The sequence below is a fragment of the Anser brachyrhynchus genome (assembly GCF_964034855.1).
Source record: "Anser brachyrhynchus genome assembly, chromosome: 9".
In the NCBI taxonomy this organism is placed as follows: domain Eukaryota; kingdom Metazoa; phylum Chordata; class Aves; order Anseriformes; family Anatidae; genus Anser; species Anser brachyrhynchus.
In genome coordinates, this window is record NC_137703.1 from 11,727,467 (window position 1) to 11,754,123 (window position 26,657).

General features: G+C 49.7%; 1 protein-coding gene across 1 annotated transcript in view; it reads right to left on the minus strand.

Moving 5' to 3' along the window:
• P3H2 (prolyl 3-hydroxylase 2) overlaps nt 1-26,657 on the minus strand; it is a 66,471-nt gene that overhangs the window by 2,478 nt on the left and 37,336 nt on the right. Inside the window, exons 2-13 of the mRNA XM_080604049.1 lie at nt 13,321-13,467; nt 12,415-12,604; nt 9,443-9,574; nt 8,484-8,626; nt 7,089-7,178; nt 6,581-6,621; nt 6,235-6,329; nt 2,835-2,962; nt 2,134-2,229; nt 1,901-2,051; nt 1,266-1,383; nt 747-822 (exon numbers count right to left, since the gene is read on the minus strand). Of these exons, the coding sequence (XP_080460175.1) occupies nt 747-822; nt 1,266-1,383; nt 1,901-2,051; nt 2,134-2,229; nt 2,835-2,962; nt 6,235-6,329; nt 6,581-6,621; nt 7,089-7,178; nt 8,484-8,626; nt 9,443-9,574; nt 12,415-12,604; nt 13,321-13,467 (1,407 nt within the window). The remainder of the gene's footprint in view (nt 1-746; nt 823-1,265; nt 1,384-1,900; nt 2,052-2,133; nt 2,230-2,834; nt 2,963-6,234; nt 6,330-6,580; nt 6,622-7,088; nt 7,179-8,483; nt 8,627-9,442; nt 9,575-12,414; nt 12,605-13,320; nt 13,468-26,657) is intronic.

Sequence of the window (26,657 nt, forward strand, 5' to 3'; positions counted from 1 at the left end):
AGCTGGGTGTCTCTGCATCACCCCAGGACCCCGTGAGCTGCTCAGGAGGACATGACGAGCTTTGGGCACAGCTCACAGTGTGTCAGTAACACTCACTTTTCTCCTTAGGGTCCACAGCAGGGATCCTGCAGGAGCTCAGGGACAGACGTGTCAACAAAACCAACCCTTGGGCACTGGTCTTGGGTAGACTCAATGTGCTCTCCAGCACCTTCCAGACTCCAGAGCCTCAGCACAGTGCCTAGACCCGATGCCCAAGCACCGAGGGGGCACCCGGCCTCCCAAATGGCCCCATGCAGAAATGGGGGCTTGTGCCTGAGCCACATCCTTCTTGGGGACTGGTGGTCCACAGCTGTGACCCGCTCTGGAGCAAGGCCTGGGCCAGGCCAGGCTTTTGCAGTGTGTCCCACAGCGCCAGGGCCACTGCTTCATGCAGGACAGGACTAGCCAAGGACAGAGGCACTGTGCATGCACTGAGGCATCGGCATCACCTCATGTTTGGCCACGAGATGGGGTGGGAGCTCAGCGGTCCTCCAGGCAGGGACAATTCTCAGCCTGCACCAGCAGCTTCTCCCTGCCGGTTGTCTCAGCCATCCCTCTGCCCGATGGAGGTGGTGCAAGCCCCGCATCGGCAGCTTGCCTGCAAGGTACAGCCCCTGGGCTGACCAGGAAGGACACAGGAGCTGCCTCCGAAATTACCTCCCACCTTCAGTTCGCAGCAGCTCGGCCAGGAAAACAAACCAACTCACCGTCACGGTTTTGGCATCCATCTCGGTGAAGATGAACTCGCCGCCTTCAAAATCTGCATTCATGTAGAGGAGGGCACTGGGGGAAGAAGCAGGAGAGCCCTGTGGAGGTGGCTCCTCTGGGGCTATTGTTCTGAGAGGGTGGATGAGCCCCTCTACTTGCTCTCCCATCAGCCAGAGCAATTTTGCCCAAACTGCCCCTGTGTTGGAGCCACAGCTGAGAACCAGCAGATAGCTCCTTGACTAGGGGACAATTCTCAAAATGGTGGGACATTTGGGTCACACCAGCTTTCACCCTCCTGTTTTGCACCCAAAAACCTCACAGAGGTACAGTACTGTAGGCCACAGCTGGGCCCTACAATATTGCAGAGACTTTAGAGTTAAAGCTGGCTCGAAGCTTAGCTGTGATGCCTGTTACCACCCGAAACGACCTGCTGGGATGTACCCGCTTTAGCGTTTACAGCCTTGGAGCAGCGTGCCCAGCCTTGGGGAGGGCACTGGGGGCAGCACTGTCCTTCCTACCTGTAATCCCGAAAGGTGTAGGCAGGAGGCTCCTTCCAGCACTCGTTGGCCTCGGGGTCCAGCAGGCAGTTGTCAGCATGGATGGGGTGGCTCAGATCGTTCCTCCTCTCCTGCTGGCCTAGGCAGGGCCATGAGGAAGAAGGGGGAAGGAGATGGGGTGGATGAGATGGCAGTGCCACACTCTGTGGGCTCTGATGTGGGACGGGGAGCTTGCCCGGCCCCACTCCAGGTGTTCACAGGTGAGAGGAGGAAAGGAAATGCTGGAGAGAAAAAGCCAGATCTGAGGGGTGAGACCTGCACAGCTTTGTTTGTTCGTTACTGTTGGGAGGAGAGATGGAGAGCTGGGGGAATGGAAAGGAGAAGGAACAATGAGAGGGGGAAAGAGAAGAGAGGAGAAAAGAGGGAGAGTTGGAGACACGAACAGCAAGAGACACCCCAGAAGAGAGCTGTCTGGGACAGCAGTGCCCGCCTTTTGCAGCTGAGGGGACAGTGACTTTGCCCAGCCCTTGGCCACCAGTTCAAGCATCAGACAAAACAGCCAAACTCCCCAACTTGTGTCCCCTCTCACCACACCGTCACCCCCCAAGGGGGACTGAAACCCTCCCACGCGGCCTGGTGACACCCCCGAGCCTCACCAGAGAGAGCGGTGCGGCACACCAGGTGCGTGTAGGAGAAGTAGAGCGTGGAGTTCAGCATGAAGTAGGACTCGACGATCCTGCGGGCCTTCTCGCTGATGTCGTAGAAGAGCCGGGCGCTCTTCAGCGGGACGCGGCCCTCGTAGCCGTACTGGGCAGGGACAAGGGGCGAGGGGGTCAGCGCCGTGCCGGCCGCGGAGGAGGGCATGGATTTGAGGGGGAGGGAGCTCTACCTTGAGGGCTTTGAGGACAGTGGCTCCTTCAAATCTCTCGTTTGGGGTGTGGGGGGAGGTTTTGCCCCGGTAACCATCTCCAGCCAACATGATCCCCTGCAAGGAAAGACATGAACACGGGTGAGGGGTGAGCTGGTTCCCCAGGGGAGAAGGAGCTGCAATGGCAGCAGTTGGGACCTTCTTCCTAAAATACCCCAGGGCTGCATTCTCCGGGACAGGTAAGAGGGGTGGGAAGGTGCTGCAGCTCTCCATGAACACGATCTACTGTGAAATGCTGGAAAACAGCTGCCCACCTGCAGACTGGGGAAGTTTGGGCATCCTCTGTTCTGCCCCAGGCCCAGTCACCAACAGATCAGAAAGCTCCACCAGCCTTGTGGATGCACATCCACATCCTCTGGCTTTGTGTACAATGCTTTTTGGGGCAAAAAGCTCTCTCTGCATGCTCTCTGTCTTGTGGCATCCTTGCTGCACCATGTAAGGTGGACCAGCAGCTTCTTTGCTGGAGTTACTGGTGCCTTAAGTGTCTGACCACTCACCACTGGCATCACAGCATCATTTGCAATGCCCAGGAGCAAGGAACAAGCCCAGAGCCTCCCCATGAGCAGATAAAATTCAGGTCTGACAAGCAGAAATGCTGGTGAGGGCATCAAAGACTCATCCCATGGGGCAGTCACGTCCCTCCCGGGGGCATTGCCACTCACACTGGCCACCCTGTGAAGCTCTCGGCACTGCTCCTCCGAGATGACATTGTCCAGCAGCACTCGCTGGGTGCCATTCAGCTGCTGCGAGTTGTAGACAAACTTCACGTCACTGTAGAGAAGTGGGCCCCCTGATGGAAAGAGAGACACAAAACAACCCTGCTGAACATGACCTGGCCTCATGGACATCTTGTACCATGGCCAAGGGCCAGCTGGAGTCACCCGGGTGCACTTCCAGGGAAACGACTTCACAGCAGAGAGCAGAATTTGGCTTCACATCAACAACAAAAGAAACAGAAGCAATGGAAACACTCAAAGGTGAAATCAATTTGCTGCAAGAGCATCTGAGTTTTCCACTTTCTCGTTAGCTGCGCCTTGCAAATGCAGGGACTGCATCCCGAGAGCACCAGACCCTGACAGGACACGACGACAGACGCAGACACCAGCTAACCTGGCTCTCCTGCCTGGCAGCCAGGGTAAGCAGAGGCTCTGAGTTGCCATTGCATTGGCTTTGTGTGGCTCTCACTGGCTTGGCATGCAAAGCCACTCTCTGCAAGTGTCACCAGGGAGGATTTTTGTCTTTTACCCTTGTAGAAAAACTGAGATGTGGGGAAGTTTGCATCAAGCTTTGCTTGTGCTCATTCCCACTGGTGGCTGCTCTTGCATGCTGCCGGGCTCCTGAATGAGCCTCACCATGTGCAGGGTGAATGGGCAAAAGGCAGAGGGAGGTTAGCTCCTTGCAACAAGCTTTGGATTGATCCCCATCAAATTTGCCTGATCAGAAGAACATGGTGAGGCCACTAACTCACCACCTTCTGAAGCCTCTTCCTCTCATTTCCCCTAAGACAGTTGATGAAAGAATTGGCAATATCAATAAAAACCTAAACCAGGTGTTTCTCCAGGAGGAAGGTGAAGTCATGGGAAAAATTATCTGTTGTCACAGAGGACCGTAAAACAGAGGAAGCGGAGGCACTGAGCTCCTCTCACCATGTGGCACAATTAAGCTTCTCACAGGTCTGAGAGCAGAGCTCCGCCACCAGCCCACAGCTTCATTTCTAAAGAGTTCCTTGGAAACGGAAGAGATGGGATGTCCCTCACGTCCACTTTGTTGCACGATAATAGCCTTTATTATAAACGCAGCTGGATCAGAAACAGAGTGCTGCAATCCAAACTTCTGGCACACCCCAGCCCAGGGCTGAGTTTTCCAGCTGAGATGTTGCACGTAAAGATACAGACATAGAATATAGACATCGGCCCCCAGGACCAGGCTATCAGAAGAAGATTTGAATATGTCCAGCAGGTTTATGAGCTCCTGCTGACTGTGCCACAGAGCAGCCTAGGGGAGACACCTGCTCCCTGCAGCGTTTCTGCCTCTTGTCCATCAGATGAACCAAGCTCTGCTATATTGCATCAGGGCATGGACACTCTGGTAAGTCACAGCAGCCAGTAAACCTCACCTGGGTCAGTCTACACACAAAGAGAGGGGTGCTGCTTTTTTTGCAAGGTGCCTAGACTCTTTTTGCACACAATGATTTGTGCTAAGGAACTGTGGCTGACTCAAACCTCCTCAAGCTGTGTGTCCGTCTGCCCCAAAGCACTGCTCTGAGGGCTGCAGCATCGTTTTTCTTTCTCGATTGCTGGGCAGACTCAGGTACAGAAGACTAATAAAGCTTTGGAAATTGGAACCAGGTGTACGGGCTCTCGTACCACGGTTTATTTAGTCTCTCATTTTCACAGTTCTATAATGAGTTTGTCTTGGTCAATGTCCTGTCACTTAATTCTTCAGTTTTAAAAACAACACAATAATAACAATATTTCATGGTAATATTTCCTGACCCTGACTACCAGGTGAGCCATGAGGCCAGCACCAGGACTAGTCAGAGCTCCTTTACCCTCCCACAACCATGTTCCTTTGTGCTCTGCCCTGATTCAGAGCATATGACACATTAACCCATTGAACAATCCTTGGCCGACGTATTCTTGCTGTCCTTTTGACCCAGCAGGGATGGGTAGGGATTATTGAAAACCAATGCCTATGCTCTGGGCTCTCTGGTACATCACGGCCTGCTGGGTTTGCACAGTTCCCAAAGTTAAAATGGCAATGGGGGCAAGATTATTTTGGAAGAGAGCCCCAGGATCCAAAACTGACATCAAAAGATGAGACACACATGAAAAACACCCCAAAGAAACTGGGGAATTCTTCAGACTTTTGGGAGTGAGGGGAAGGGACAAAAGAGCTAAGTATAGAAGAGGAACACAAAATTAAAATGTACCATTCTTTTTCTCTTTTGACCTTTTCTCTTCTTTTTCCAAATGAAAAGAGAGGGAAACAAAAAGAAACAAAGCAGCTGGGCAGACAAAAATCCATTTCTTGAAGGGTTTCAGTTTTCTTTGTAAACTTGAAAACATTCTGCAACTAAACCAGCAAGCATAAAAGCACAGCACCAAGAAAGACATACTCTGAAATTATTTGGTTACAAAGGCAAACAAACTAACTAATATAAATCAGACAGCTCTTGGCTTATGAAGCTCTTCAAGATCTTCCTCTGGTATTTTCCTTTTTTATCTGTATAGTTAAAGAAGAGGTAATAAAACTCTGAACAAGGTACTGAGCAGCTGGGGACAATTTGGACAACAAAAGCTGTGAAATTCCCCCAAAACCATGACCACCCCTTGCATTACAAGGAGGTTTAATTGCCTGCTACTGTGAAGCTGTCCCACCAGAAACACAAGATACCTTCTGGCTTGAGATCCCGTTGTTTTGCAGTAAGGAGCATGCACTGGTATTTGGCCGCAATCTAATTCTTCTAAATTGTTACGGGGCAAATCTTGTCTGTTAGTAAATGTTATGGTATTTTCTGTGGCTGTCAAGAATGTGCTGAAATCAGTTGAAAATTCTACCAACAGACCTTAAAACCAAGTTATTTGGTATTAGCCAAAACATGATATCACAAGCCAGGCTGCAAACAAAAAACGTTTGTGAAAATAGTGTGATCCAGCACATTAGCAAAGCCAGAGTTCCCCAAACCTAAGGCCTACAGCATCCATCCTACAGCAGCCTGGACAACATGGAACATCTCTTAAAAGCATCTGGAGGAAAAATTACTGTTTTGGGGTGCCACATCCCCATGGGGAGGTCCCAGCCTCCCAAATCTGCATCTCAGGGCTCTGTGCTAAGCAACTCAGCAGGCAGCAAAGCAGGTCCAAGAGCAGAGTGCTGCTGGGATCCACAGAGCTACCAGTGCTATGGCACCATCAAGGCCTTCTTGTCTCTTATAAAAAGCTTCAGCCCCCCCGGTAGGACTGGCCATCATTGCTCATCTGCCAGCCTTTGCAGTCTGTAGCCTCTAGCAATAGAAAAAAAACTTCTGATTTTGTCGGAAAAAAACTTCATTAGACTTACCCTCCTTCAGCTCTCGGTCTGGTTTCGGTGTGGGTTTCTTTGCTAGGGACAGCCGGGGCCCTTCCTCTGGTTCATTGCTAATACTTGATGGGACACTGAGGAGCAAGAGAGAAGGGGAACATCATGACTTCTGCCACAGGTGTCCAGTTCTGGGAATTACGCTGTTATGCATCTCTTGGAAACCAACACATGAAAAAAATGGGCAAGCTGGTACTTTGTACAAATGCCACAAATAGAACACCTCACCCTGTCCTGTGGAAAAACGCAATTTTTTGGTAATGGGAACACCTGCTTCCACCAGCACAGCACAGCTACCAACAGGCCCTGAAGAGCAGTAGTGGCTTACCTGTGCTCGTCCTGGCGGGCGCCGTACCTCTTCCAGTAGTTCTGTGAGAAAAGGGAGAGGGCGAGTTTTTTAGTTTGATGGTCAGACTGAAGCCACTCAGCTCTGCTTCACTCCTTCACTCAGGCCCTCTGGTGTGGACTCATCCCACGCCACCTTGGACAATTGCTTGGAGTGACCAAATGGAAAATTCAACCCAAACCTGAACGGGCATCGTAGCACGAGTACTGTGGGAGCCCAGCCTTCCCCATCCAACCCCACGGAGGAGGTCTCAGGACTGAAGGCTGAGACACAGCTGGACACGAGGCAGGAGATGGACCTGGCTGCTCCTGCTCCTCCTTCACCAGCCCCCTCGCCTAGCCAACAGCATTTTTCCTTAGGGGACAAACCAGCCCAAGTCCCAGCTCCTGAGTCACCTACATGGGACTGGCTTTACAGGAGGGAGAGGGGCGAGGAGACCCTACAGCTGTGAACTCCTAAAGGCCCTCCCACCAGCAGACCCAGGCATTACCGGCTCCGTGTAGGTGAATCCCAGCCCGGCCGCAGCCACCTGCAGGAGGTGAGACTCCAGCTTATGGCGCCGCAGCAGCGCTTTTGCTTCCTGAAAGGCAGAGCAGAAAGGGAGATGTTGTACATGGAGCTTTCACCAGACACCTCTGCTTCAGCAGGGGTTTGCTTTTTGTGCAATGCTGCAGACTCCTACAAGGTGGGGGATGCTTAGGTCATGCCTCAGAGCAACCCCAGGAAGCCTGAATCCCCCCAAAACATGCGTGCAGTTGAAACCCTGGAGAACCTCTAAATATCTGGTGACTTGGGGAGCTCTGGATGCAGAGGTGAGTCCAGGCTGTTGGAGCAAGGTCCTTGGCTGGGCTGTGCCTCAGTTTCCCTGTCCACAATGCAGGGCTGGGAGCCCCGTCCTGTCCTAAAGGAGCGGTGGGTGGACTGCAGCACCACAGCCTGGGGTACTGGATGGGGACCATAAAGCACAGCTAGCTGGAAATCATCCACCAAAGGGTGTTTCTTTTAAATGAAAAAATATGTAAACAAATCACTGGGCTTTCTCCTAGAAAATTACTTTACAAAGCAAAAATCAGTGTGTTTTTTTTCCACAGCAAATTTCACAACACTGGAAACATTGAAATTATTTTCTCAACTTCATTTTTTTCCTGGATATGCTGTTTCAGAGGAGATTACAATTGTTCTTAATTTCTTCTTTACCATTTCACTTTTTTTTTTTACCATTTCACCAAATTCCATAGGGAATGGAAAATCCATCTCCTTCCCACCTCTGCCAGGGGAACGAGCCTCAGCAGGGCTGTGGTGGGACAAGGAACTTCTCTTCTGCATCGTGAGAAAGGCAGCCCCAGGGCTGCAAACAAAGATGCCCTGAACGGAGGAGAGGAAGCCTGGCCTGCTGGGTGACTGAACAAACACTGTTTGGTTGCTTGACCCCAGCCTCACCCTGCGATAGCAAAGCTGCTCCTTGCCGAACAGGCTAAACACAACCCCAAGCCAGCTGCCGGCGACTTGAGAGTAACACTGACATCCCCAGCTTCCCCTGGGAAAATATTTCCCAGCCTGCTCTTAACAGAAGTTGCCCTCTGCTCTTCATTGCATTCCTCCTCCACACGTCCTCCAGAGCACCAAGAGAAGAGGGGTTATGTCACTGAGGCACGTGGTCATCACCCTCCCTGCCCTCGCTCGGGCTTTTTAAAGCTGAAATCCCCATTTAAAGACGTTTCTCCCTCGTGCTCTGGACTTGCACCTTTACAAGCAGCGCTGCCAGATAGCCCAGCACCTCCACGTTTGCTTTCGGTGTGGGGAAGCTGCCAAGCTGCTGTTGTTTCCAGCCGATGCTTTTCTTAAAACCCTGCACCATGGGCCCGTATGTGACGCTCACTCTCACCTTTCTGGGTTTGATGGTGCCTGGATCCAGAGTGCCTTCCAGAAGGCCCTCGTAGTAGCTTGCGTTCTCCAAGACATCTTCATCGTCCGGGTGGAAGAGGAGGTAGGACCTGGCACACTCCAGGGCTTTCACGTAGTCACCGACTGGGAGGCAACACAACAGTTTTTAGGAGGCCTTTCTCATGTGCAGCACCTCTCAGGGCTCTGGGGGTTTTCACCACCACATTAAACCTCTGATTTGGCAGAATACAAAATTTTTAAAAAGCCTGCACACCGTGCACAAAACTGCTGCCTCCTCCAGCCTTCTTCCCACTGCACTGATGAATGAAGAAGTGTTTGGTTTGAACAGTAATTCTGACCCTCACCCATCCTGCCCTCTTCAGGAAGGAGCTCTTACCACGTGCCTGAGATACCAGAGTTCTGCCTAGATTTTCTTTCTTCCAACAGAACGTAATAAAATACCACACAGGACCACACAACTGGCAACTTTTCATAATGCTGCCAACTCCTGATATCTTGCCGTGTTGCCAGTTCCTGTAATTTTACTGTTAATCTTAAAATATTTGGTAACTGGCAGAAAGTGGCATCTGGGGATAAACTTGGGCTAACTTGTATATGTTATGTATCAACCTATAAAATGTAGTCATATGTTTCAGAAAACTAGAAATATAGAGATCCCCAACATTTTAATATCCAAATCCAAATGAAAGGATCCCCCAAAAGCATGATTTTTTTAAAGAATAATAACGTTTTAGCTACATTTTGGGCTTTTAAAACCTGACTGGTGATTTAGAATACTTTTATAAAAATACTCAACCATGCATTTCAGTCAACCTGAAAGGAAAAGGACTTTTGAACAGGTAGTTTCTCATGTCAGATATTCTGATTTCCCCATGAAACAACTCATAACTGAACAAAAAAATCAGCAAGAGCTGTAAGGAACAGAAGGACGGGCTTTACCTCTGTAATAGGCAAATTGTAAGTAGTCATAATGGAGGGGAAGGAAATTTTCGATGGGTGAGATGCGGCCTGAACGCGTGGCGAGTTCCCGGACACAGTCGTGTTTGCAGGCCAGGACTTGCATGTAGTGATCTGCCGGGAAAAGAAGGAGAAGAACTGAGAAGGGTGGTGATGGTGCTGAGCCCAGGACAGGCAGAGATTATTTCTCCCCAGCTGAACGACATTCAACTCATGGTCCAGCAGGTGATGGAGCACCCAGAGAAAAAGCTCAGGCTCCTTCCCAAAGCTGATGGAGAGCTGCAGTCATATTTTTGGCCCCCTTGAGAAATGCCATTCTCTTGTCAATTGCAGAGGGAGCCTGAGCATCTCTGTCGCATCCCAGGAGCTGCCACCTACCTCTGCCCAGGAACACTGGATCAGCCAGGGACCTGCTGTTGGCAGGCAGGTGCTCAACGCCAAGAACCAAACCCAAGGCAAGGACAACCACAAAGCAAGTTGTAGGTGTGAAGATAGCGTGGCCACCTCCATAGCATACCCTTCTGCTCATCTTTAACCCTCACCTTTTTCCAGCAAGAAAGCTCCCAAGGGCAAGGGGAGGTGAAGACAAGAGGGTCTAGGGATAGAGCAGCTTTGTGAGCATGGCCAAGCAAAGCAGCGCCGCTGCTGGTCTGAAAGGTCTAAGGTGCAAGTACTGGCAGCAAAATCCCTGTGTTCATTGCATCTTGACAATGAGATATCTCCTGGGTAATGAAAGCACGCGGTAAACATCTGCCATCAGCACGTTTTCTAATCAGTGGGAGTACACAATGCAGGCCTTGTATCAGCTGTGCGATGCTGAAGCCAAAGCTGACATCTGATTCCCGTTTGGAGCCTTTGCTGCAATGTACTTACAAATCTACTTTGCTCGCTCTGTCTCTGTACACCATTAAAAACTTTAAGAAACAAACACAGGCTTGAAAAAAAACATGTGCTCAGCTACCAAAGTACTTCTTGGAGCTGCCAAAAAAACAGCCGGAGGAATTTGTGCTGAAATCAAGTGGAAACTTGAAACAGTCCCCATTTTCTCCGAGCAGGTAGCTTGAGTAGTTGTCTGATATACCATCTACATCCAGGGTATTTTATTATGGAAAGCAAGAAGGAAAAGGACATAAATAATTTTGCTGTATTTTAAACCTCTTTAAGCATCCTAGCCATGGAGTAATCCATCACTGACAAGCCCTGCTTTCACTTGGTACTCTCAGGATGCCTTAGAAACAGTCTGCATGTACTGGAATCAATGCACTGAAATGCATCTGTCCCTGGGGTGAGGAGGCGAGAGCATTTCCACTCTGTGTAGTGGTACAGCAAATTAGCTTGGGACTGAAAAGAGAACGGGGCTCTGGAGAACTAAACTCTCATTTTGTGGTGTGTGTGAGCCCTCAGTCCCTGCTGGGAGCCTTGGACATGGGTAAACTCTGGGTTGTGCTGTCCTGTAATGACCACACTATTTCCTATGGGGAACTCTTTTCCCTCCTTTGCTCCCTCCCTTCCCTGTTTCTTTGGGTGTCTGAGCAGCCCTGGGGCTTGGAGTGGTTATTCCCAGGCAGATCTGACCAAGCGAAGCCACAGTGCTTGCTGTGACCTTTGGCTTCTCATCTCCAGGAGATGTACTGGTCCACACCATGGTCACTGGGTGGCCACATTGACGCACCTGCTCTGCTCGCTGGGGCTGCACTCGACTTGCACAGCACAGAAACGATCTAACAGAGACCAAAACCTGTTTTGAACCTGAAAGCACCAGCTTTCTCACTAAGAAGGAAGATGGCTTTTCTTTCCCACCAAAAACTCTCCTCCTGGAGGGCTTGATACGGCCCTTGGTTTCCTGGTCATGGTTTTGAAAGCAGGCATGACCAGCTGACAGTTACATTGGCACCAACTTAGTCCTTACAGCAGTCTCACATTTTTGCCTGAGTAACTAAGCCCAGCAGAGGCTGCTTCCCATCCTGTATCACATAATAATAAACCCGTAGGTGTAAGTTGGAAGGGACCTTTAAAGATCATCTAATCCAACCCGCCTGCCATGAGCAGGGACATCTCCCACTTGATCGGGCTGTCCAAAGCCCCATCCAACCCGGCCTTGAACACCTCCGGGAAGAGTGCATGTTCCTTGGCTGGTGGTTTCATCTTGTTAGGTTCAGTTAGGTCTCTAGGTAAGCAGAATTATGCAAAACCAAAAAACAGTCTGCATTTCTGCATTTTCTACCATCTGTATTTTCCATGGAAGAAGCAAAACTCCGGAGCATGATGTAACTCCAAGACCAAGAGCAGATAAATACGATTTCTGTCAGCAAACAAACCTTAATTTATTGTTTTTCTTTTACTTACAACTAATTACATGTAAACTTATTTCTACTGAGAACAAACCATTTTAATCCCCTCTGGCTCAGAGCCACACATGCAAATCTGAAGAGTGCGTAGCAATGTTCAGTTCTCTCCAAAGACTTCAGACAGGACCATAACTAGGTGGGCCTCCACTAATGACAAACCCATCCCTTTGGATGGGGAGGAAATCTGTGTCCCAAGTCTTTTTGGCAACTTTCCTGGTCAGCTGGAGCAGGGCCAAGAGGACTCTGCTGCTCTCTTCAATACACACAGAAAACCAGAGAAAATATAAACAGGGCCAGTAACATCTAGATATGCATAGCAGTGAGACTGCGTACAGGGGGAAACTGAGGCAGTTTTTGTTAAAACACCTTCCAGCTTTACTGAAAGCTGCAGATACTTCACACATCTGGAAATGCCATTCTTATAATTCAGTTTCTATTTAGGATCTAAATGAGATGTCCTGGTTCCCTGTCCTCTGTATTTGCATTTTCTGGCCTCACAAGCACCTCCTGCAGCACCACTCACCAGCACCAAACCCACCCAAACTCAATAATTAAAATTATTTCCAGGCCAGGGGTGAGAACCCATAAGATGCAAAAAGACCCCACCTGCAACAGCTTCGTAGAGGCTGGCCTTGTAGTCCAGGTATTCGTGCTCCTCAAATCTCTGCGGTCCCTCGCACATGATCTGGCAGTCTTCATCCTCAGAGTAGTACCCCACCAAGGCGCGCTCCAAGAAGTCAATGGCTAGCCCGTACTCCTCCCTGTCGTAGTGCCTTACCCCAGCACTGTAGTCCTCCTGCAAAGCCGGCAGGCAGAGAAGTCTGTAAGCAGGCTAAAGATTATGCATTTAGGTGACAAAAACACTTCTTTTCTCTGTTTTAACTCTCCTACCCAACAACGATGCTGAACGCCAAGGGAAAAGCCTGCAGCTGGCCCAGGCAGATCTGTCTTAGGATGGTCCCTAATGAGCAGCTCCATTAACTACACCGAATGGCCACGCCAGCTTCCTTGCATCTTGTGAAATCAGGGAGTGGGGCTGGCCCTGGTATTCCTGCTGGCCTTTCACCTTGGGGAGGTGGATACATTTGTCTGTTTCTCTGTCACCCTGCACTGCCACCAGCGCAGTCACTCATTTGGATGCTCCCTGGCCAGGTGGAAGAATCCAGCTTGGAATAAACGCACGTGAGCCAAGATCTGCCCATCGGAGCACACCAAGGCATCCATCGGAGCTGCCTGACAGTGTGTGACCACAGCCACGGATGACCCAAGAGTCCCTGAATGGAGAGACCGTGGTGGGGACACAGCCATCAAACAAACAACAGGGTGCCTGGAAAAAGCAGGAGCTGGCTGGGCTTAAAGGAGAGCTGTGAAAGGGAGTTTGTTTTGCTGCACTGTGACATGGACCTTGGCAAGCGTTTCCCCATTCACAGAGGATGCTCTCTTGGCCTCCTAACTCTCTTCTCTCCAGGCTGTCTGACACTTAACCCAGGCACCTCTTCAGCTCAGACTCACCATGTGCGGCTTGGCCTCCCGGTCAATCAAGTTGACCTTCCCTGACGTGGTCTTGTAGTTCTCAATGTCCTGCTGTATCTCCATGTGCTCGGGGTTTGCCATGAAGAAAGTGTGAGCTGCATTTGCCGCCTCCTCCAGCTGGTTCAGCTGCAACAAGATAAGAAAGACTGAGTTGGTTGACACCACCGGTTGGGCAGTGATGGGATGACCAAGGAAAACCTGACTGTAGAGTTTATGGAAAATGGCTGAAATGAGAGGGAAGCCCAGTGAAAGGGGAGCTGGAATTGCTGGAGCTCCCTACAGCCTGGCAGGTCACTTATGTGCCTCTGATGGGGCCAACCCGTGATGGGGTCCAGCCTCTTTTCCAGCTGCACATCCTCTGAAATCAGCTGCTCCAACCCCCTGCACAGTCTCAGGTGGAGAAATGTGAGGTGTGAAGGAGACAGGAGGGAAAAGCAGCTGCCGAAGCCACTCGCTCTGTAAGCCTTGGAGGCAAAGCTGTGTCCAGGCTCAGAGCCCCTGCTTGTAACTGGGGACTTGGCACCATTTATTGAGCTCATCTGGGTACAGCTGCAACAGACCAGACTCTGCTGATAGGGGCGGAGAGATAAAACGTTTACCTTTGATATATCAAGTTACTTTGGGTTTGTAGATTCGTAATTGAGACCAGACATCAGTTTCGCCCCAGAGAAAGCCTCCTAAGCAAACACAAACACCAGGGCTAAACACAGCCGTGGAGCTGCCCGGAGCTGGGGGAGCAGGACAGATGTTTGGGTGCAACACCTGCCTGACCCAGTGGGATGGGGGCCACTTCCACGGCCAATGCACTTGCTCCTGAAAGCAAGCCAACGCAGCCTAACAGCAAGGGGCAGAGTCAGGCCCCTGGCAGGCTCACCCTGCTTGAGACCTGCATGCATACCCACCTGACACCCAAAATGACAGCAGGACGGTCTCCTGCCAGCCCAGGGCAGAGCCACAGCATGGCACAGCCTGGGTGATGGCAAACCACGCTGCCCTGCTTGCTCTGCACCATCCTGCTGTCCCCTCCAGCCAGCCACAGCGCCAAGCCCAGCTGCTGCAGGCTCAGCATCCCTCTGCTGCAGCCCAGGATGTGGTCCAGAGGAGGGATTCCCCAAACTGCCCAGCCAGAGCGAAAACCTTCCAGGAGCCGCGATTTAATTCCGGCTGTTGGCTGTGCTCTATGTTAAGGTTCAGCTGTAAACACTGAATTAAGACTCGGATGCTCTTAATGAGCATCAACTCTATCTCCCGTGGCTTGATAAATTGCTGCCTTTCAGCCGAGCCGTGAGAAATGCTTTTACAGAGGCAGGGAAAAGGTTTGGGCGCAGCTGCACGAGTTCCTCTTCCCACAGCCAGGATTAAGACCCGACGGTGCTGTGCTCTGCCCACATTGCTCCGGGCACCCAGCTACACAGGGGATTTGCTCAGGGCACTTGACTGCAGCACCAGCATGGCAAAAAAGTCCTTTTTTTATCTGCTCTGACCAAGAATAGCTGGAGCAGGGTAAGAGCCACAGGTCTGATTCAGCTACGCAATCCCTCTGGAAGCAGCGAGCCCACAGCAGATCACTTGGCTAACCTGTTCCAACTTGGAAAGGGTCTGCCAGGGTTAATAAAACACCCCGCTTGTTTAACTGCCATAAGGATGCCTCCTTTCCTACTGCATGTCAAACTTGGCAAGACCTGGGAAAATGCAGCATGAAGACATGGCTTATGGCTGCGAGGCCGCGTTCCTGACCGGCGCAGGGGGACGTGTTTTGGCTGCAAAGGGAGCAGCCGGTGCCATTAGAATCTCCGCTCCCAAACAAAATTTCCAAGTGGCAAATATTAAAAAATTACTGTAATAGGTTTCCTTTGGCTTTTTCCCAACACAAGGTGAAATTTGAAAGTGAAGGAGCGGTTTTTGCTTTAAAAAATGAAATGGGAAGACTTGGGAGCAGGCACCCAAACAGACCAGGGGGCTGTGAAACCAGCACTTTTATCTCAAATGAGCAGTGCTGTCACACTGTCTCATGTCTCCCCAGGGCGTGGAGATGGTGGGACAAATATTTAGTGGTAGCATCTGTCTCAAAGAGCAGTATAAACTGGCCCCTTTACAGGCCCATCGCTTTCACAGGGGATCCTGTCCCAGTGACCACGGACAGAAACCTCCCAGGCAGAGGGAGCAGGCGCTGGATCTGGCCAGCAGTTTGAAAGCAGATGATCAGGAACATGAAAACCTACTGGAGAAACAGCTCAGCCACCTGATGAGCTGTGCTGCTGCTCAAACACAGCCAAAATTGCTCGTCTGGTTCCCAGCAAGGCCGGGGCAGGGCTGGCGGAGGAGGCACGCATGAATACCTCCGAAAAGGGGATGAAAGCCGCAGTCAGACATCACATCTCAGCCCGCTCCCCAGAGCCGCCCTTTGAACACCAAAGCACCACCGCGATGCACTGCCCATGGAAATGCAAACAATTTGCCTTGTGCAAACTTCAGAAGATGTGCAGGATTAGCGCTGTACTGACAATGGGTGCAGGGAAGCCAGCTTTTACTGCCAGGAGAGATCTGCTCTGGACCTTCGCTTGGCATTTCCCACCAGCAGTTCCGTTTCTGCTGTCTCACAGGTGCGTTGGGTGATTTCCCCAGCATCGGAGCAGAAATCGGAGCAAAGCTGAGAACCAAGTTCAGGGACCTGACTCCAGATTTCTCTCAAGCTGTGACTCTTGATTCCTTGATTTCCCAAAGTCAAGAAACTCTTTTAATGATGCATTATATGTCCAGGTTCTGAGTTTGGGCTTTCTTTAAATTGTAAACTCTAGAACACTTGCATTTCGCTCCTTCCTAGGAGTCTTATCAAGGATCCCACTCTCCAGAACAAGCCTTTGGTTTCCCAGCAGGTGAGCAAAATGACTGCAAGAATTTTTGAGCTGAGACGGCATGAAAGCTGCTGACCTGATCCAGAGGGTGCTAGCATTTGAGCCATTATTTGAGCTGCTTGGAGAAATCACACTCTTCCATGCCACGGCGCGTATCTCTCTCCTGGCAGCATCCCGCACATGCAGCCTTAAAAGGGAGCAGATACATCCCAGCAAGGGAAGAGGTCCCCTGAGAAGCGGTCCCCTGAGAAGCGAGCTGTGATAGTCTCTCGTGGGCTACACTGTCCTTGTCTTTGCTTCTAGCTCCTTTTCAGAAAGCTGTTGAAAACTGTCACAGATCCTAGGAGGGGCTTAGCTTTTCCTGGATTAAATCCACCCCCATGAGATAGGCGAAGGCTGACTTCTAGACACAACAGAAAACCCCTTTCCCTCAAAACAAGGCTCATACTGTGTCTAGTCCTGCTGGCTCTTTGGAGGACAGATGACCTTTCAATTTTGCTAAGTGGACTCAAAGCAGAACATTTCAAATCAACACTTCTCAATTTATCATGTCCCTTTCTCGCCTCAGAAATGCTCCAGTAACATGAAGAAGCCAACAGCTGCTAAGTTTGGGGGAGTTTTAAAGGGGATGTGTGTATATAAAAGCAAATTCCTAACTGGTAAGACATTCAGAGACTTGCACTGACATTAATTATGAAACACTTCAGGGAAAGCTTTGCCAAAACACTGAATTCACTAGGCACAGAAGGATATTTTGGTGTTTAAAGGTCTGGGCTGGGACTCAGGACACCTGGACTCAGTTCCTGGCCCTGTCGCAATTTCATTGTGCAGCCACTGGAAAAAAATGCTTTGTTTTCTTTGTGCCTGATTTTCCATTGTTTTAAAGGAATAACAATAAAAAATAGTATTTCTCCTGCAGGGGAATTATGTTGTTTATTTAGATGGCAAGCAACTCAGGGACTATAAGAAAATGCAAGCACGTAACACAAGTGGATTTTGATCTTTGTAGGGCTCTCAAAAAGTAATATAAATGTAATATAAATAAATGTAATAAAAAGTAATATAACTAACACAGCATAACAATTAACAATGAAGCAAAATAAGCAGGGAAAAATGATAACTGTCAAACCACAACCTTAATATGTGCTCTAAGGTCTCCTCATTCACATTATTGGGATGAGATTTCTGGAATGTTGCTGCACCTTTGCACCAAGCCCTGGGTACTTCAGCCAAGGCAGACACAAAATCAGCACGGCAGCACCAGGCAGACCCTGGAGCACCCTGTCCTTGTTGACTTTACCATGACAACGGCTAGAGCCAAGAAGAAGAAAACATAATTTTTACGTGTTTCTGGGTTTTAATGCTGAAAAATATTTTTTTTCCTGATTCATTGTCATCGTGGTACGTGTCAAGCTACGTATCAGGCAGCACAGTCTGTGCTAAGCAATCTGCTGCGTACCCCCAACGCCACCGTCACTGAGCTGCCGTGCTTAGGAAACGAATGCTGCCTGTCTCCTGAGCACCCACACCTTGCTGTTTGATCTTACCACCGTTTTGGCTGCTTCTTACCACCGTTTTAGCTGCTGTGTCCTGCACAGAGAAGCACAGACGGGTGTCCTAACCACTGCCCGCCCGAGGGCGGCCCCAACTGCTCAGTACCAAAAATCACCGACACAGTGCCACTGACAAGGGGAAGCGGCCATATCCAAAACACCTATGGGTATGCAGGTGCTCATAGCTCGCCCTGCAGTTTTCACAGTGAAAACACGGCTAAAAGAGATGCAAAAGAGTCTGCAAGATGCAAAAGAGGATTTTAGAAAGAAAGTAGCCAATGCACTATTGATTCTGCCTGCCTGAGACAAGGGTGATGGTACACCATATTACCAAGACCTCATACAACTTTTGGCAATGAAGTCCCATTTCACCGAACATATCATCAGTTATTGGCAGTTACCATAACCCAACTTGTTTCTATATTAAGGTATCTTCAACACGTAAGACACAATTGGAATTTAAACTTTTTTGGGAGGAGCGAAGAAGTCTTATACCTTGGAAAAAGTGGTAGATCCCTCAAAACCCTGAAGTTTCTTACATGCGCCTGCTTGCATGTCACCTCAGGGAACTGCTGAATGCATGAGCCTGGTAAAGAGCTGGTGAGAACAAATTTTAAACTGTTCTCCTGACCTAGAAACCGAAGCCTCAAACCTCCCAGCCAACTCCTGGGTTGCTGAACTGATATTGTTTTTTAAAACTTTTTCCACAGTCCCACTGCTGCTGTGTTTTATCAAACGCTTAGCGCACCAGGCTCTGCAGAGGAGGGGGGGCTCAGCCATGGGTAAGCACAGATAGCAAGGGGAATGGAAAGTTTGGTGTCATGAAGGATTAATCTTCCTGTGTCTATGCAGAGATTACTGCCTGGGCGAGTAGAAACAAGTAGCGTGAGATGGCTATAAATAGCAATTGACCTCGTCTCAACTGTTTTACTATTACAAATGGAAGAGGAGGAGTTAATTAGGAAATTCTCCATCTGCTGATGGGATCCGAGGTTGGCAGGAAGGTGCTCCCAAATCCAAAACACAACCAATTTGGAGAGCTGGCACAGGGAAAGCTTCTCATGAGAAACCTAGGAAGGGTTTGGGGTTTTTTGTTATTCCAACAGGCAGTTTTTCAGCACACAAACATGCGGATTGGTAGGTACATGGTCAGAAGAGCTGACTAGACATTGAGTAAGTCTGCAGAAAGTGGCAGATGCTTGGAAATTTAAAACTCAACTAAACAAACTATTTCAACATTGTTCATGGAACAATTTTATTATTATTATTATTTTTTTTTCTGCAACTAACCAAGAGAGGAATCAGACATCCTAATGAATCTCTCACTTGGGCCATGCTGGTACTATTTTTCATAAGCTTTCTGTCCTGGTTTCAGTTAGGACAGAGTTAATTTTCTTCCTAGTAGCGAACGGCTGTGTGGTGTTTAGCTGCCGGTCGTGTTAAACCACAACGCTTTCACATGTACGTTCAGAGCGGATGAGCTGCATCCCCCAGGTGTGCTGGGAATGCACCGTGCAGCACAAATACTCTCATCTGCCAGAGGTTCGGGTTAAGACCGCTATGTGGGTGCTCTTAAATTACAGTGAGACAAACTAATTTTGAAGCTGAGAGCCAGCAAGCTCCTTGGTCCCTCCCCTCCAACACATCCTTCCCTCCCTCTCTGATAAACTCCTCTTAAACTCTTCACAGGCATTAGGTTGAATGAAGATTTTCACAGGTCTGTGCCCCTGCATTATACGCTTAAATGCACCCCGGTATAATAAACAACACACAAGGAGCAAGCGACTTCTTGTTAAACCTCTCCCCAGCAGGAGAGACCCTTCCCACATAAATCTCAAACACATTGATGCATTGCAGGATTCATCCGGGGAGCAATCAGTGGGAAATGTGTTTATGTTTACTGAACCTTCAGTCTGACCCATTGTGAAAAACACTCCCAGGCAGTTTCTGTCCTACATAAACACTTAGCTGCGTTTAACAGACCCTGATGACAGCCGTGTTGTGTGTAAAACAACAGTTTTAATGAGGAAAAATTCCTAGAATATGCAGTTGGGGCTGTCCTAGCAGAAAGAAGATGAAAGAAAACAATCAAAACCCTTTAAAGCTTGGGCACAAAACCCCTTGTTTCCTCCCCAGCCCTGTTTAAAACGTCCCTGCTGCAAACACCCGACCACACTACCAACACCCCGCAGCCACACCACACCAGTGGGGTGAAGCATCCTGCTCACGGGGCCATGGGTGGGCTCTGAGCAGCTCCTCAACAACAACTGTGTCTGGCTACAAATGGGCTCCTGCTCCCTTTTTAAGGATGCTAGCATAACCTGAAAGCTAAGTAAGGGCTTCCTGCGTAAAATTCCTTGCAACAGGTGGGATGCATTCAGCCCTCAGGAATCTGTGCAGGTGGCTACCCATGAGATTCCTTTACCCCAGGGTTTTCCTCGGTCAGGTAATCAGAGGTGAGCTGGTGGTCCTCGGAGATTAGCGGCATGCGAGAAGCCACACACTTAAAGACTAATGGCAACAAGCAGTGCTAGATACTAAAAGGGAGTTACAGAACCAGCCAGGCTTTCCGGAGTGGAGGATTTCCCATGCATATCCTTCCTCCTGTGTTAGAGTATCCCTGTGGCAACCCCAGTCACTGCACTCCTGGGAAGGCATCACTCAAAGATCAGCCCGTGCATTTTAAGCTAATGAAACTGCGCAGCTGGAAACACACACTGCGTGATTATCCCCTCCTCAAAGACCACCAAGAGTCCCGTGGGCCCCAGCTTGGCAGACAAGCCATGAGCTTTCATCCGACACGCCAAGTGCCAGGAGATGCAGGTGGTCCCCAGCAGAAAGCCTAGGAAATACCTGGGAGGAGAGATGGAGATCGTGTGAAATGCACTGGAAGGAGCAAGGGAGCCCTTTATGCATGAAGGGAGGAAGGTCAAGGCTGGAATGCTTCCATCTGATTAGGGCTAAAATTGATTGCATGCTTTTAGGGGGAAAAACAAAGCAAACAAACTTGGCAGGCAGATGAAAGGCTGGGGGACATTGTGGGAGCGCGAGTCATGGGAGGAGGCAGACGGGGCACTGGCCCCAGCAGCAGGGATGCCACAGGAACATAACAATATCCTGCATTTCCACACAGCCTTCCAGCCTCAGGAACCCGAAGGCATTTGGCATTTGATCTGGACCAGAAACAAAGCAAACTCATCTGTGATGAAAGAGCTGGAGAGAAGTGATGACACAGAGATGGAACAGGAGGCACTTGGGAGGGGATCAGTGGACAGCGCGTTCGCAGACAGCCTCACGGTGCCTGAGATCCAAACACAAGTGTCATCCACAACACAGCCATCCACATGGAAACAAACTGAAGTGTTTATTCTAATGAGGAGGGAGGCCAAAGCACGCTGAGACATGTCTCTCTACCAAAAGAGAGACCCATCAGGAAAGGGCTGCGTTATAACACTGGCCACCTCCTCTCCGTACAAGGGGATGGGTTACTCTCCCATGACCGAATTGATGAACAAAACCTGCACAAGCAACGGTGGATCACAAGGAGCTGTGCATGACAGGCTGACACCAACCACATGCCTAGAATAAGGCTAGCAGCTTATTCGGGCACACTTCTGGACAACAGCACTTCTGCCTGCAGAGCACCAAACCACACTTCCCTGGTATGTTTGCAAGAACACGGCAACACGAGTCGGAGACCAGATCCAAAATTAGCAGAACTGCCACGGACTCTGTTTCGAGATCCTGAGTTTTTCCTGCTTTTATGTATCTTCCTTCTTTGGGGACCTTAAAACAACAGCTTTCCAGTTCAGATGTGAATTTTCTCTAGCATCCTGCCTCCCTGGCAGGAACCTGGGGCACTGCAACCAGTCAAGCTGCTCTGGCTGATCATATCAGGCACTGGAACAGACTCCTAACCAAGCTGTTTCCATGTCACTATCTCTATAGAAATAATAGCTGAAAAGCTTCAGAAAAACACAACAGAAAAATCTGAGACAAACAGAAAAATTCTTACAGCAGAAATTTCCTCCTTTTCCAGGCCTTAGCGATGGCTCAGCACCTTTTAAAAGACTCTGACATGATGAGCTGTTGAATGTCCATCAGCGGCCAAAGTTTCTTGTGAAAATGCATCTGCTTCTCTGCTGTTACTCAACATCATCCAAACAGCTTTGCATAGCCCTAGAAAATACCTTTTCATGAAGATGTGGGGATTACTCACGACCATCTTGGAGCCAGAAAGCCACACGGATGCGGTGATAAAATAATACCTCTTTTAGCTGCCCTGTTCTGATGTCAATAGAGTTTTGTCAAATGGCTTATCCAAGCCCTGTCCTGAGCCCGAAGTCTGCCTCTCCCTGCTTTTCCTTTTCAAAATAGAAAGATCATCTCCTACAGAAATAAACAAATACCAGAGCATTTGTTTGAAAAGCAGTGTTTAGCCCTGGGGGTGGGCTGCAAACAGGACTGTGCTACCTGAGAAAGAGGTTGTTATCTCCCTCTGCCCCCAGCCACCATGGGACAGCAAAGGGAGAAGGAAAACAACTAATTCCCAAAATAAAAACAGACTCACAGAATATCTGTGCATCTCCCTCTCACCCCAAACCTTTCCAGTCTTTAATGGGTTTGATTACCATGTTTTTTTCCCAACACAGTAATTCCAGAATACCTTTTCCAGGGCTGGAGCTATAAACCAATAGATCATGACTCCCAGCTGCTGAATGCTTGGAAACCATCGTGATGGTGACGGACATTATGGCACTGCAGACCTGACCAAATAAATCATCAGACCATCATGCCAATTAAACAACCATTCTGCAAAGACTAAAGATCTACAAACCAGGGATGGAGTCTGCTCACCGTCAGGCGAAGTGGCTGAGGCCAAGGGGAAGCAAACAGAGCTCATGCCTTAGGTGGTTTCGGAGACAACTGCTGGCTTTGCAAAGAAACTTCTCTGCTGATCTGATAGACTCACCAATTGCTGGGCCAGCATCCAGGTACTGCATTTACTGTCCGCGAGGAAGCAAAGCTTGCAGAGAAAGGGCAAAGGTACAAGGAGGGAAATGAAAATATATCCACAGTTCTGCAGTACACTCTCGGTTGTTCTGGAAAGCAAAGGAAAGGTCTTGCAAAGGACATTACGTGTACAAGCTGCCAAGGTAGATCAGGCTGATCCCAGGAGCCTTCCCCCAACAGTGGCCAGTGGAGGACTCCTGTGGGCAGAGCATAAGGACGTGGCAATAACACGGAGACCCTTGCACACAGGGTTTTGTCAGTGAAAGCAGCAGCTTACAGGTTTCCCAAATCGTGATTTGCCTCTGGACCACTGTGCTTAAAAGCCACCCTTACACCTATCCTCCATGGAGCCGTGTAATCCTTTCTGGAAGACATTTATATAAGCTGCAATAAATAAGGGATTTGGGAGATTTTTAGACATCAGTATATTATTTTCACCAGAGCAGATGTACATCTGAGAAAGCCTTGCTGCTAGGCTACGTTAGAGTTTTCAGAGGACACGGGGGTTGTTGCAAAACCTACCTGCACACACATTTGTGTGCCTGGAAGGCAGGAGTCATTGCAGCAGGACTGAAAGCTTCCTCAGAGTCCTCTAGTGTTACACCAAAACTCCAGCCCATCTGAGAAAATCAGAGATGGATTTTCCCACAACAAGGCATCACTCTGAAATGGAGGCAGACAAAACGGGGCAGGGGCAGGGGGCTGCAACCCACCCTCTCAGCAGCACGTCAGATCTCAAGGGTGCTCCAGGCTGGCAGGATGAGTATGCTGACATGAAATGGCCTGTGACAATTGCACAGACTGCCAGACACGTTCACAGCCAAATTTGATTCTACAAATGCTGGAGGAGAGGTCTTTTGTGAAAGCTTCTGACTGCTGCAGCTGAGGTTGGCTTATGAACAAAAACATAACGGTGAAGCCAAACGTATGCACTTTCAGCATCAATTTCTCCAACACCACTGAAGAAACAGGTATTTCATTTGGAGAGGATCTAATTCTATTCTTGCAAATATCACTCACCCTGTGCCAGCTCCACAAGCGTTGATGAACACTGTTACTAATTTGAGAATAACACCACTGGCCCCAGAATGACACTTCCAGCCCTCAGCCCAGGGGCAAGTTACAGACAGCATACACAGCTCAGCCCCGTGGTGTAACCCTGGTGTCTCTTGTGGAACTACTCCAGGGTGAATTTGGCTCGTGCTTCAGCCAGCAAGGCCACATACCACTTGGACAATTGCCTCCATACATGATAGACACCACAAGTCTCAGCTGGATTTGCTGCTTCTGAAATGAAAACACTTTGCTCGCTTTCCCCAGCCATAGCTTGGTAATCATTACTAAACACTTATCAAGTAGACGGCCTTCATTCCCTGAGAGCCTGGACCTAATTACTCCAGGAAACGCTCAGCTTTTTATTCAGACACTGAGAAATGTTGCTTTCTGAGCCCTCCTCTTACAAAGTCAAACTTTGCTCTGATTAGTAGAGGGTAAGGGAGGGGAAAAAATGCAGCCAAATCTCCGCAGGCAAACCGGAGCGATTATTCACAGAGATGCCCTGGCTTCGCTCTACATCATTAATAATAAAAATAAAATGTCACAGCTATTTCATCTCCCCTCCCACCCTTATTAATCTTAACTGAGCCCTGGAGGCCCCTGGCAGAGGTATCACTTTCCCCAGCTTGCAGGTAAGGAGTACAACGTCTCCCACAAATCACAGCCAGATCCCGGGGTTGCTGGTTCCTAAAGCCGTTCCTGGAAGGAGTGAAACAAACCCTCTCAGCTCCGTCTCCTTATCAGGACATTTGATCCAAGGGTGGGATGAGGGAGGCTTTGCCAAGTGCCCTGCACACAGAGCAGCACTTTCAAAGCCTCTCCGTTGCACCGCGGGGCTGGCCGGGATGCCGAGCTACAATCGGCTCTTTGTAACAGAGCACAGCGTATCGACATCAAATCAAACCGTTGGCTAATTACCGTATAAAAAAACCCTCAAATGCACAGTAATGGGGTTAGAATGCCAGTAGGGCCAAACTATAAAATCTGCTGCTGTGGCAGCACAGGTTTTACTGTGTGAGCTGCCGATTATCCCGGTGGGTGCTCCCGAGGGGAGCGACCTACAGCAAACCTGCCTGGGGAAGAGCTGGGAGGGAGACGTGCTATGGGGCTGTGCTTCCTCTGACCAAGGTCCCCAGGCAGTCTTACTCATCGCATTATCCCAGTTTGGGATAATGGGATGAGTAACAGACAGGCAGAGCAGGGCTGTGGATGCTCCCAAGAGCTCCTCCTTGGGAGCAGTTGAGAGTTGTATCCTCTGCTCAGGGCTGATCAGCAGCAGATCCCACGTTTCTGACCCTGGGGTGCTCTCTGACAGGTATGTACCTTCACCTTTCTTCTTCCTCCCAGCCAAAAGCTGGAAATAAGACACAGCCCCATCACCCTGCACAAGAGCACTCCAAGGCCTTGTGTAACCCAGCAGGGAGGCCAGAGCAGCAGAGCCAGCACCTCCCATCCACCTCCCCAGCACTGGTGGCCAAGCACCAAACATCCTGAATGAAACAGAACCGAGTACTTTGTATCCCCAGCCCTCCTGGCCTCTCTCACAAACACATTGTCAGTGATGCAATTTATTTATAACCCAAGGTACGCAGCGCTCATGGCTTGGAGATTGCAAGCACGTGCTTGCATTCCCCTGCCATGCCTGCCCGGACTCACCCTATCAAGCTGCCAGCTGATTTGTGGCTTTTCCCATTCCATTTTTTTGGAGCAAATCTGTAGCCTAGCAGCAGGAAAGCTCTCCCTCAAGCAGCTCAGAGAGCAGGGCAGACCTCTGGTGTCACCTGTGCCCCCTGCGGTGCCATGCTGGGCACTAGGGCAGCGTGGCTCTGCCCATCTCAGCCCACCAGACAACATCTCCGTGGGTTTTGTGGTGAGCTCGCAGCTCAGTCCTGGGGCAGGAAGGCTGCCAAGCCCTGGCACGGGGACATCTGTACTGGTTGCTTGCAGGACAGGATGTCAGAGGGGAGAGCTCTGCGTTCACTGTTGGAATGCACACAGAGGAAACGTACCGCTATCTGCTGCTGTGGATAAACGCTTGGTCTGCACAGATTCCTTCACTGGGGACAGATAAGGATGGAGCCAGGCTGGATGCCAGCCACGACCCAGACAAACTTTGACACAGACAATTTCCAGTTCCAGCTGCTGACTCCTAGTGCCCTGCTCCCAGAAATCCCGTGGCAGCACACGCCTCCAGTGCCCGCTTCACACCAAAGGCACCCACACTAGCAGATGATCCTCGTGGGTCTCCCAGGCCGGTGCTGCCTCCTTAGCTTCTCATCTCTCATTGCCACAATGTCCTAAAGGACACGTGTATGCCTTGTAGGAATAAAACAGGTGTTTATTCCATTATTGCTGCTCCATTCTGCTGGCCTGAGACAGGAGAAGGCGGCCACGAGGGTCAGCCCCGCTGCCTGCCCTCACTGAGGACACGGCTGAAGCCAGGCTCCTGCAAGAAGCCAGAGTTTTCTGAGCACAGCCCAGGGGCCGGGCAGTCTGGGTCTCTGCTGCTAATTCCTGGCTCAGGTTCTGACTTGCTGGGAATCCTTCAATAAGTCACTCAGCAGCTCCATGACTCAGTTTCCCTGTTGAACGGCAGCACTAAGCTTCTGACCCTGGTAGCTGGGAGGCTGAATGACAGCATTTAAATACCTCAGATGACATTTCAGGCCTTGAAGACATTGCAAGATTTTTCTGTTGATCTTAAAATTATGCGCCGGCCTCCTGTAAGAGCTCACTCAATCCTCATAAGTGGCTCTTTGTCACTGTTCCCATCCACACCCTGCTTCCTCTTTGAGAGGCAAATGCCATAAAAGGCTGTTTATAGAGACCGGGATCCATA